The sequence below is a fragment of the Phoenix dactylifera genome, chromosome 18, assembly GCF_051530095.1.
Source record: "Phoenix dactylifera cultivar Ajwa chromosome 18, Ajwa_hap1_PhDact_Kaust_v1.1, whole genome shotgun sequence".
NCBI classification, from domain to species: Eukaryota; Viridiplantae; Streptophyta; class Magnoliopsida; order Arecales; family Arecaceae; genus Phoenix; species Phoenix dactylifera.
The window spans coordinates 8,622,486-8,634,556 of record NC_143207.1 but is presented as its reverse complement, the minus strand read 5'-3'; the positions used below and the strand labels follow the sequence as shown (position 1 = coordinate 8,634,556).

General features: G+C 37.0%; 1 protein-coding gene across 6 annotated transcripts in view; it reads left to right on the top strand.

The window, feature by feature from the left end:
* HAG1 (histone acetyltransferase of the GNAT family 1) overlaps positions 1-12,071 on the top strand; it is a 45,725-nt gene that overhangs the window by 23,090 nt on the left and 10,564 nt on the right. For all 6 annotated transcript variants that reach the window (XR_015974676.2, XR_015974675.2, XM_088714271.2 and 3 more), the window contains exons 2-8: positions 1,397-1,461; positions 1,613-1,693; positions 3,444-3,515; positions 6,697-6,865; positions 7,535-7,578; positions 8,240-8,339; positions 10,943-11,011. Coding sequence is in view for 4 of the 6 variants with exons in the window: in XM_088714271.2 (XP_088570397.2) it covers positions 1,397-1,461; positions 1,613-1,693; positions 3,444-3,515; positions 6,697-6,865; positions 7,535-7,578; positions 8,240-8,339; positions 10,943-11,011 (600 nt within the window). In the remaining 2 variants the exon portion in view is untranslated. The remainder of the gene's footprint in view (positions 1-1,396; positions 1,462-1,612; positions 1,694-3,443; positions 3,516-6,696; positions 6,866-7,534; positions 7,579-8,239; positions 8,340-10,942; positions 11,012-12,071) is intronic.

Sequence of the window (12,071 nt, the reverse complement as noted above, 5' to 3'; positions counted from 1 at the left end):
TAGCTTGAACTGTTGTAAATAATTGCAGCAGCTTTCTTCCAAATCTGGCGGTGTTCTGTCAAAATAGCAATACTTTGCTTGATATTGCAGAGGTCCGTTACAGCTCACTGTGAAAATATATTGAGCAGCGAAGAGAAGATTGAAAGAGGATAAAGGAAAAACTTTAGAAGGATTAGAGATGAATAGAGGAATAAGAGAAGAAGATGCAGAGTCAGGGAGAAGATAAAGAGAAGAAGAAAGAGACTAGTTTTTCCCACATAAAATAACTCATTATACAAGAGCAATATTCACCACCATCCGTTGACCACAAAGGCCTTATTTACAGACTAACTGATCTGTTTTTCCAACCTAACTAGGACTCTCAAAATAGGAACTAAATCTCAGAAAATCCAGTGACTAATATGCTTCAGCGGGCCAACTTTACTATTCCTTACAGGACTCCTAAATTAGGAAAACAAATAGCTACCAATCCTTGTACCTTTTGCTTTAGCCGGCCACTTAATAACTTCGCACTTTGAGTCTAATTAGGACTCTTAAGTGGAAGCTAAGCTTCCTTCTGTTGGGCACCTCAATTCGTAGTTATTTGAGCTCCATTACATCTCAATACAAACCTTAAAATCTGGAAAAAGAATCCTATTGCAATCTGAAAGTGACCTAAAAAAATCTGAACCAAAATACATGGCCAAAATTACAACCCATAGTAGCTCTTTTGGTTGGTATTAGCTGCACCAGATAGTTTACTGGTTAATTTTTAAGAGAGTACAAAAAAATACCGGAAGGAAACATGGAACAGGCATTGTGTTCAGGATCTGTCATATTTTATTCTCTACTTTATTTTCTTCTCCTCTCTCTTTATTTTGTTGCCCAACCATAGATTTCCTCTTGTTTTCATGTTTTAAGATTTATTTACTGATAAGTGAAGTTTAAACTAGGTTGGTCGTTGTGTACAGGTCCATGTAAAAATACATGGGTAGTTATGGTTTTACTTTTTTCAACCTGATCATAAATGGGTTGGTTATGGGTTGAAAGATATTTTGACCTTATCCTGGTTTGACCATTCTCAACCCTTACCACTCCGATCTGTTGCCAACCCTACAAAACATATAGAACAGATCTTCATGTTGTTGTACACCTTTCTTGGATCTACTTTACCCCATCTTTAAATTACATTTATAACTGAGTTCATACATGGTTATTGTTGCAAAAAGCCATTAATCAACTCTAATGTTCAAACAGTTAATGAAAAATTATAAGAAACCACACATAAACCAAAACCTTAATTATATGGATGCCTCCTTAGAGACATTCGGTAAAATTGGAGTAACCAGACTTGTTTTAGTAGTTATTGTTTTCCATTTAAACTTATGTCAAGATAACCATCTAGTTTTCTTTGTAGGAAGATGCTGGAAGACTCAAATTCTTGTGTTATGCAAATGACGGGGTAGATGAACACATGATCTGGTATGTGTTTGACTTTTATCTTCTATTATTCTTCTGTGACATAGCATGTAATACTAATTATTTTTATGCTAATGTTAACTTTAATTCTTACATAAAATCTACAGTAGTTCTAGATGTTATTGGTTTTTCCATTTTTTTTCCCATACTTCAGGTTGATAGGATTGAAGAATATATTTGCAAGACAACTTCCTAACATGCCCAAGGAATACATAGTCCGCCTTGTTATGGATAGGTAGGTAAACATCCAGAATTTCTTTTAGGGATAATTTTGTAGAATACATAACTAATATATTGCTTGTTTTGCTTGAGTTTATGAATGTCTGATCTCCTGAAGTTATATAATTTCATTTCCATGGTCAGTGTCTTCTTTTTTTTTTGACATGAATAAGCATGGTCTGTTTATTGATCATTTATTAAAAATTTGTATGTGATGTTCATACCCTATTACTAATTTATCTTTAGGTTTTTACCCTTTTTTTAAAATCTAATCCTCGTTACAATGCTCGCCCCCCTCGTTCACTAACTCTTAATTCAATCAACATGGATGAGTAACATTGATTCTGCAAAAATTAACCAAAGAAAAGGTTAAAGTACACTTACTGGCCATCCATACACATATACATACTCAGACTTGTATGTACACATATACAAACACATATGGTTATTTATATGTGTGTGTGTGTGTGTGTGTGTGTATACTTATTTATACTTAATGGGTGTATTTACTTATTCTTGAAAAGGCACACACCTAGTGAAAGTAGCATAAGCTTAGATTTAAATATATGTCATACTAGCAAAACAGGATGGTCTTTTGCATTGGTTTATTGGTATATAGACCCAGCTTTTAGATTTCCTTCCAATTTCTAAAGATGAACATTTTAAAGTATTGCAAGAAATGGGGTGAAAGATAACTTTGCTCCACTTAAGACATCATAGGAGAAAAAATAAAAAAAGGAGATCTCCATAAATAACCATGTTGTATGCCAATATTCCTGTAGTTGACTGTGACGAACATTTCTGACATTCTTCTTTTGTTGGCCATATTGATGTAAGAACTGCTTGGAAGAGGAAGAGGGTAAACAGCGTTTAAATGAAAAAGAGTGTTTGAACACTTTTTTTATGTTCAAATTGGTTCATGAAGTAGAACTTAATCTTTAGATTATTGGGTTATGGACTCCTCTAATTGACACAAACCTGCAAGGCTGCAATAGATTTGGAATTTTGAGAATTCCTTATAAGCATCTTGTAGAAAGAATGAATTCCTACACATTCCAACAAGGAATTGGAAGACCTTAGTGGAGGAACATTCACCCCCAAAATTTGTGAAAAAAAGTCCTCACTTGCTAAACAATCTTCATCTTGTCTCCCTAAGTAACCATGTAATATTTACATGTTGTGGTCAAAAGTTGTCAAATATGGCTCCTTAATAACCAGTATTGCAGATGAAGGGAAACACAAACCAACACTAATTATGCTAGTGGTTTGCAAGAAGGCTTTTTTTTATTACTTTGTTCCATATCCTCTACATCCCTTATTTTGCATTATAAAGATAAGGTGTCTGCTATATGTGCTAGAAAGACCATTTGTCCTTTTACTTGTAAGTTGACTACTGAAGGTTAGTCTAATAAAAAGTCGTGCTAATATTCGAACATAGAAACAGTTACAAACCTGTTGGTTATCAACACATGCATTATATATCAATAAACGAATTACTTGCACAAATCAAAGACCTCTGTATTCATCACCATTTGTTGGTTAAATGCCGTTTTCTCTAATCAATCCCAGTCATTAATTCATGCATATGATGGTGGATGTACACAGCTTTTCTTACCTTTTTCCAGTCCATTTTAATCAGTGACATGACACTGATATCAATATGTTTAGATGTCAACTCTTGAGATGACCTTGTTTATATTCTCTTTCGGCTTCCAGTTGTTTTTTCTTTAACCTGTTCTGGTTCATTTTCTTTGTAACTGTTTCAGAAGCCACAAGTCTATGATGGTTATTAGGCATAATCAAGTTGTGGGGGGCATAACATATCGCCCATATATCAGGTAAAACTGTTGATCTGTTTTCTTCTTATCTCTAAGTTGTCTTTCATTCTTACTTGAGTGAAGATGCTAACAACTTGTTTATTTTATTACGGGAGCTACTTTCTTAATGATACTTGTCTGAGAAAACAGTAGAATCAAAACAGCCATCTAGCAGCTCTCTGCTCAACATATTCAACCTAACGTTCTTTAGAAGTTCACATAATAAAGCAACTATTTGCCAGTAGTTCCCATGATAAAGCAACTATTTGCAAAATGACAATGCAGACAGTGTGAGACTGTGAGTGCTGTTGGGGGAACTGGGAGTCTTATTATCTGGATTTGAGTCTGTACATATGTACATACATACATACGCTTTGCGTCCAGTCAACTACATTAATCCTCTCTCTTCCACAATTCATTCCTGTGGAATTTCACTTCATGCGTGATTCGCAACAAGAACATCTTTTGTGCGACCCGCCCACTATTACTACGAAAAAAGCCCTGCCCTGGCACCTTCACTAGATGGAGAGTAAACGACTTCTATTAGCGCCGGACCGTCGAGTCGAATTGATCGTGTCATGTGCAACGTCCATTAATGATGGTTCATTAATGTCCATTACATGGTATGCCGAACCGGCCTGTACCGGCCGATACTGGCCGGTACGGGCCGGTTCGGTTAGCTACCGGTACGCCGGAGCCATGGCAACCGGTACGGGCCGGTTCTGTGCCGGAGACGAAGAAGATGAAGAGAAGGAGAGAGAGCGCGGGGAAGAGAGGGAGGGAGGAGATCTGTGGCCGCCATCGGAGAGCCATGAAGGGGTGGCGGAGGCCGGGGGGGCTGCGGAACCCGGTGGGGGGTGAGGAAACTCGCGGGGGCACCGTGGAGGCCGAGGCCGCTACCGCGTCTCCTGTTTCGAAAGAAGTCGACAACCGATTTGCCCACTTCACTTAAAACCCCCAAATTAAAAACCTGCGGCCCCGTCCTCTGTTTCTTTCTTTTGAAACAGGGGATGCGGCCGCGGCCTCGGCCTCAGCCGCCTCCTTGCAGGTTCCCCCGCCCCCCGCCAGGCTTTGCCGCCCCCCCCCTCCCCGGCCCTCCTCTGCCCCTCCGCGGCTCTTCGATGGCGGTCACAGGTCTCCTCCCTCCTCTTCTCCACGCGCTCTCTCGTTCTCTTCTTCCCCGGCTCCGGCGGGAAGAGCTGGCCAGTTTGTACCGCCCGGTTCCGGTACAAACTGGAACCGTACCGGTCCGGTTGATGACCGATACGCAAACTGGACCCGGTATGGCGGACCTTGGTCCATTAATTTAGACTCCTTCCCCCTTCCCTTATGCGAAAAAGATCTATGGTGCTATCATTTTTGGTGCTTGAATAATCTATTCATGATATTATTGTGGAGAATTCATACATATGTTTTGGGCTCATTCATCTGCATCAATCCTCTCTTCCACAATTCATTCATTTGGAATTTTACTTCACACGTGATCCTCAACAAGTACCTCTTTTGTGCAATAAGCTCTGCGGTGCTATCATTTTTGGTGCTTGAATCATTTATTCATGACATTATTGTGGAGAATTCTTGAGTTGAATGACATGCATCTATTCCTCTATTTCATTCCCATCATGTTTCATAGATCTTTATTCATATCAATGCACTCTTCTCTATACGACAGGCATCAAATGGCTCCAATAATTATATCCCTTCATTAATTTTATAAGTTCTGTGATATTTTTGGGTTTTGCTATCAAATCAGTTTAAAATCTTCATTTGAGCTTTCTTCCATGTAAATCAATCTGCTTTCTGAGCAAATGTTACATGAGAAGAACTCATGTTGACATTCTCCAACCAAATCTTAATACATCTATTCCAAACTCTCTCTCTCTCTCTCTCTGACTCTCTCTGAGTCTGAATGTCAGTGTCGGTATCAAATTGTCCCATGTGCTCAACAGCTAGTGCTAATTCTTGATGTAGGCGTTCATAGCCCTGTCCAACTTGATGAAAATATTCGTCATCCGTTTACAATGTTTGGTCATCTTTTGCTGGACCTTGTGATTGCCAATCTGTCCTATAGTGATCAGCTGGTTAATTGCTGTTGCTTGTGAAAGGGGTGGTGACTGGTGAGTTAATTTCCAAAACTCTTGACCTTCCATTACCCTTTTTAGTTGCTAAAAGCAGAACAAGGCTTGCTACTACTTGTGCTTGAATGCACGTTGATTAGGTTGTCCTTGTGCCTGATTTATACTCAAGGTTTGCAATCTTGGTACTGGACCTTGTAACGGTACCTTCTTGATGTCGTGTTTCATAAGCCTAATACGGGGGTCGATTCAGCATACTGATACTCAGTACACCCTATATCACATATCGGTACAATATCAGTCTGCACCAGTACAGGCCGGTATGGCGTACCATGTTAAATATACTAAGCAAAGCAACTGGCAATCAGGGCTGCACTGAGCTAGCGTGCTTACTCGTCATCTCTATTTTTCTAAACATCAATCAGGTTTCAGGCTAAGCTGGGTTTGGGCTGTGGCTTAGGGAATCAACCTAACCTGAACCTTACCTGTAGTTGGATAATTGGCTTCCAATCTGACCATATTAATTTTGATCCAAACTATGTATGTTCTTTTTGTGAATTTTGTGTCTTCCCTTGTAACCAAAGTGGAGAAAATTCTTCAAAGTTGGAAACTTGTGTCTGGTACTATTCCAATGCCTCCAGACCGCTGAATTCTGGTTACATTTGCACAGTCATCTCTGTAGTTGTCGCAAACAATAATTTTTTCCTTCTCATAAAATACCAATATCTTTTCTACCCAAAACAACTGGTGAGATATCCGAAGAGTTTCATTATGGTTTTTATTTGACAATTAGGAAATATATGTTTGAAATATTAACCCCACAGAGAGCATGTGATGGCGATAGATCATAGGTGTTTGTTCTAGTCTAAATGTGCAAACATATTGTTTCTTTTTTCCTGCTTCCCTTTTTATTATGTTTATTTTCTTAGCAATCTATTCCTCTAAATTATTGGAGCATTTGTGTTATTTATATCTAATCTTATATCATCTCATTCTATATTTGAACTTGTGAAAGTAATGAAAAAGGTGCAAGATGTCCCTTTCATCTTTGTCATGGTACAATGATTCTAGTTGATATCAATCTGCATGATTTTGTCCATTAACATATGATCTTTGATTGCTTGCAGTCAGAGATTTGGAGAGATTGCATTTTGTGCAATCACAGCTGATGAACAAGTCAAAGGCTATGGCACAAGACTCATGAATCACTTGAAACAACATGCTCGTGATGTTGATGGGCTCACTCATTTTCTAACTTATGCAGACAATAATGCTGTTGGCTATTTTGTAAAGCAGGTATGATTACCCTACTCAGCCACACAAAAAAGGGAAGAAAGATAGCAAAGTTCTCTTTTATTTGCTATATAAGTTGATTTTGGTTCACGACCACAATGTTACCAAGCCATAAGCTGTGCTCTATTTGTAGCTTCCATTCAACTTTGCAAATTTCACTTGACATCTTAAAGAGCTCATTTTTTTTCCTTTTTTCTTCCGCTGATGGACACGAATCCTTGTTTTGTGGGTACATGGTGGGTCTGGAAAAGTTGTTGTACCTAGCATTTTTGTTCGTCACATCTTAACAATGCATCATTTTTGGCTTTTAGTTAAGGTGGTACCCTACAACAGCTACTCTCTCTCTCTCTCTCTCTGCGCGCGCGCGCATGCACATGCCCATGCAAGTGCATGCGTGCACCACTCACATGGAGATGGTGTCTCGTTTGAGCTTTTCAAGACTGACCTTGTGTTCGTGAATGGAGCTTCTCTGCTGCTTCACATCACACACTTGAAAGCTGCTCATGTTTTCCTTTTATGCTGATTGTTTATACCTGTAATGCAGTTTTCTGACTTTCCTTTGCTCTGCTATCATCAGCATCATCATTCTGATAGTCCAATTGTAAAGTTGCAAATACTCTCATGAACCAATTGAATTTAATATCATACTCATTATTTGATCTGTTCTTATAGGGCTTCACAAAGGAGATCACATTGGAGAAAGAAAGATGGCAGGGGTATGCATATTATTTTGTCTATATGACTTTTTAAGCTTGGCTTGCTTCTGAAGACTTATCTGCCTATTGACAATTTTGTAGTGTAGCTTTACCCCCATCATTTTGGGTTGAGCTTCACTAAAAGCTGAAATAGTCTTTACCAAGATTTATCCTGAACCTTGTCACTAGTTCTCACATATTTTACATGACAATTATGAGACTGGTCTTCTGGTATTAAAACACTGTTGAGTCACTTTCTAGTGTCCTCCAACATTGTCTTTAATATTTTGATGATTGATTAATTCATAAAATATCAAACATACTGTTTTTATGTTGGTTTCATGATAGTTAAAGAGGTTCTAAATACTGGTACCGAGCCCTATAACGTTTTTCTATTGCAATGGTATGGTATCGGTAGAATACCAGTACCGATGATACGTATGAAAACTAAGTTATTCTAAAACTTGAAAAACCACCTGTCAGATCAATACGATAACCTATCGGTATGTATTGGTATAGAGTGGTATAGATCGATATGGACGGTACATACTGGTACAATTGTTTGGGCATCCTTGCACCTGTACCAGTACTGGTTTCACCTAGAATGGATGGTACTGGTTGTACCATCCCGTTTTGACGGCTTTTGAAAATTTACCTTACCTTGATTATTTGTACGTTTCAGGTATATCAAAGACTATGATGGAGGTATACTAATGGAATGCAAAATTGATCCAAAGCTTCCATACACTGATTTGGCTACGATGATTCGTCGACAAAGGCAGGTAAATTGAAAGATGCTGCTTCACATAGTCAAACTTTTTGTTCCATTTTTTTGGTTGACTTAGGAAGCACTTTCTGTCGAAGGTCAGGTCTTCAAAGGTGAAAAGTGTTTTCAGATCCATAATTGTTACCATCCAAGTCCTCAACCCATTTTTGTCTTTTTTATTTTTATTTTTAACCTTCATCCAAATCCTATAATTTCTTTTTATTGGGATCTTATTTGGCCTATGCTGCACATAGCTAAACCTTTTTGAATTATTCTCTCTCACTTTTTTTCACCTTTTGTTTGTGTTACTCTTATGTATTCTAAAATGTGCATATTTTTGAACTCATGCTTGTTACCCTACCCATCCATCTCAATATCCTTGTATCTACTATGCCCTTACATGTTCATAGACCCTGTTATTTGCTCTGCTTTATTTCCAATGCTTTCTTTTTTAAGTGTCTTTGTTGTTTGATGATCAAATGATGCTCATGTGCATCTTTTCTTTGTCTATTTGTGGAGCATATTTATTTCCATCTCTTTTTGCATTTAATAGATTGTTGGTGTAAATAATAATTTGTTTGGAAGATTTCATATTTGTTAGTTCAGATTGAATTATCTAATTTCAACATCAAACCATAAGCATAACCAACTAACATACCATAGTTGTAACCTTTACTTAGATAATGGCTACACCTACAAGGACTCAAAATTGGGTTATGACTGGGGTTTTCCCATTCAAATGAGTTGAATGGTTGGGTTCCAGCCATCATAATCTGTAGCTTTGGCATCATCTAAGTATTTTGACAGTAATTTCCTCATTTGACCTCTGATTGAGGTAATTCTAGATGCGTTGGAAAGCTAATTTGATGCTGGATATAATGGAAATGGTCCCATTCATAATTCCAATTATGCTATTTCTATTAAATCTCTGAAGTTGCTGGGGCTTACAAAAATATCCACCTACGGCTAATATCGCTGAAGTTTGAGCCCATTGAACATCTATGAGCCAAGTGCAACCCATTCAACTACTAATAGCTTCCTTGTGGTTTGGAGGTTTTCCTCTATTCATTTTGATGTGCCGACTAATGTTTGCAAGAATCTAGAAGCATGGATTTTTTGGCTTGTTTTGTCACAGCTTTCTATGCAACCATGACTTTGCTTGAGTATTGGAAGTTTTTTACTGCTGTTGTTGGTATTTTGAGGTCTCTCATCGCCAACCTTGATAAAAAATAGGTATGGGATGCTTTGTTCCATATCAACGAGATTTGTATGGACTAATTATTTGCTTTCCACATACAGTCTCAAATAAAGGATGATGTGTTATAAGAATGAAGAATCTGAGTTATACTTGAATTGGTGATTATAGCCTAGAGGTAATAATATGATTATCTAGGAACCAAGACAATAGTTGATGGTTGGATAAAATTTTGTCTGCCTTAAGTGAGAACTATATGTAAGTGCATGGTTACATAGTCACCCTTCTTTTAGATATTTCTTTTTCAAACATTCATGGTGTTTGGTATTACCACTTGGGTCAAGCTCTATAGATCTAAGGGTTGGGATTGAACAAGTGTTTTTTTTTTCTCACTCAATCATGATGTCCATCTTATTGTCTAGTTGACAATAGCCATGATCCTAGGGAGGATCATGAGGAACTTTATGGCGATAATTCTAATAATTGTTGAAGTTATTATTATCAAGACTCAATCACTCATTCTTTTGTTTCTACCTCTAGAAAAGTTTTGGTCTCTCCTAAATCCTAAGGGAGGAAAAGTTATCTGCCACCAAATATGCTTCAGTTCTCAATCTTTTAATGCAGTTGATTCAGGAGGAGGGAATGTCTGATGGATGTATGTGATCCAAAAGGAAAAAGAAAATTTTGATGGATATGCTTTAGTTACCTCAAATCAGAGACAGCCCTACAATTGTGAGATTGAGACAAAACCATGTATTCACAAATGCCTGCAAGAGTTTCCTTTCTAGAACTCTTTCACCAGCTTCAGTTTTCAATTACAGAAACAACTTATAGGCCAATTTGCCTACGGACCATCGGAAAACTTTCCCATTATTATGATAAAGAAAATTTGGGGCCAGTTTTAATTTGTTAAGTCATTAAATTATATTGACCTCAACAACAACAGAAGATTTTCCATGTCCTTCTTTCCAGCTTTTGACTGGGTATATCAGGCATCCTTCCTCATTTTGGACCTTTCAACACAAATGCAAGCATCTTCCACTTTTTAAACTTTTCTAATTTTTGTTGCATGTTGTACTGTTTCAACCAGTTAACTAGTTTGCTCGCTAATCTTGTGACTTCCTTAATTCCTCTAGTGTATTCAATCTTTTATCACTCTTCTGAGCTTCACAAATGTCTTTATTATTATTTTCATCTTTTAATACATCTTTTTCTGCCCTATTTCTTTTTTGTAAATCTTCTTAGCTTTTAGAAGCTTTTGCAGAAATAATACTTTCATGAGAAAAGTTTAAGTAGAGAAATTATATTATCCAGAAAAACAGGAAGTTCCTCATTACCTGAATATGTGTTTTCTTTCTTTTTTTTTGTGTGACTCATTACCTGAATATGTGTTTTCTTTCTTTTTTTTTTGTGTGAATTTGCAGGCAATTGATGAGAAAATTAGAGAACTCTCCAACTGTCACATTGTTTATGCAGGAATTGACTTTCAAAAGGTTGTATGTGGCCCTTCATTGTGATGTTGACCTTGACCTTTCCTACTTGTTTAATTATTTTTGGTTGATGTTCCAAATAATATGCTTTTTTCACACATTGAGAAATAATTCCTTGAAGGAAGTATCCTTAATTATTTGTTGTGCTTTGTTTTGGACTACTAAAGACATACCATCTGTGAATCTTCCAATTGAATTATGCAGGGAGCTGCTTTTATTATGACCAAGGTTGACCATAATGGTGTATAATGTCCTATACCCGGCAGTACCATACTGGTACTAAATTGAGACTCGATACGGAGGATGTACCAGGTCTAACTACGTCGAACTAGCCTTGTACTGGGCATTCTAATACTATACTAGGATGGTACCACTACGGGGTCTGGTAACAAAATGGCGAATCTTGATTATGATAACAAGTCTAGTAATCAAATCATGCACTGTTCTTGACTGTTTTATTTTCTTGTACTACCCAGAAGTTGGTCTCACATGTGCTTGTCATCAATTGTGATTAGTTTTTTCTACAAAAATTAATAAGATGCTTTTATTAGTCCTAATAAAACCTTACACTTGGGTGAATTTGACAGAATCATGTTTTAAAGTTTTTGCATCATTTATCTGCATTAATGACTAAGGAATTGTGGAGAATGTGTTTTTCTGAATAATGTTTGTATGTGTACAGTTACGAACCAGAGCTGTACATATATGCATTTTTAATGGTTTTTTACTATGTATGTATGTATATATCTATATATATGTATGTATGTATGTATGTATGTATGTATGTATATGTACGTGTAATGCACATGTGCATGTGTCTAAATGTCTGCATGTCTAGGTAAAAATCATAAAGTAATTTTCTTTTTCAGGTTAGAAGTCTTAAGTTTGTAATCCATTCAATCGAATGGCAAAAAGTCATGTATACTTGAACAATTATCAAATGAGTACTATTACTCAAAATGCTATAAAAAGACATCCAGTGGAACTATTTTTTTATATATTTGAATAGCACTTCTGTAATACAAGTCTTATGGATATATTTACTAACTAATTCTTGTGACTA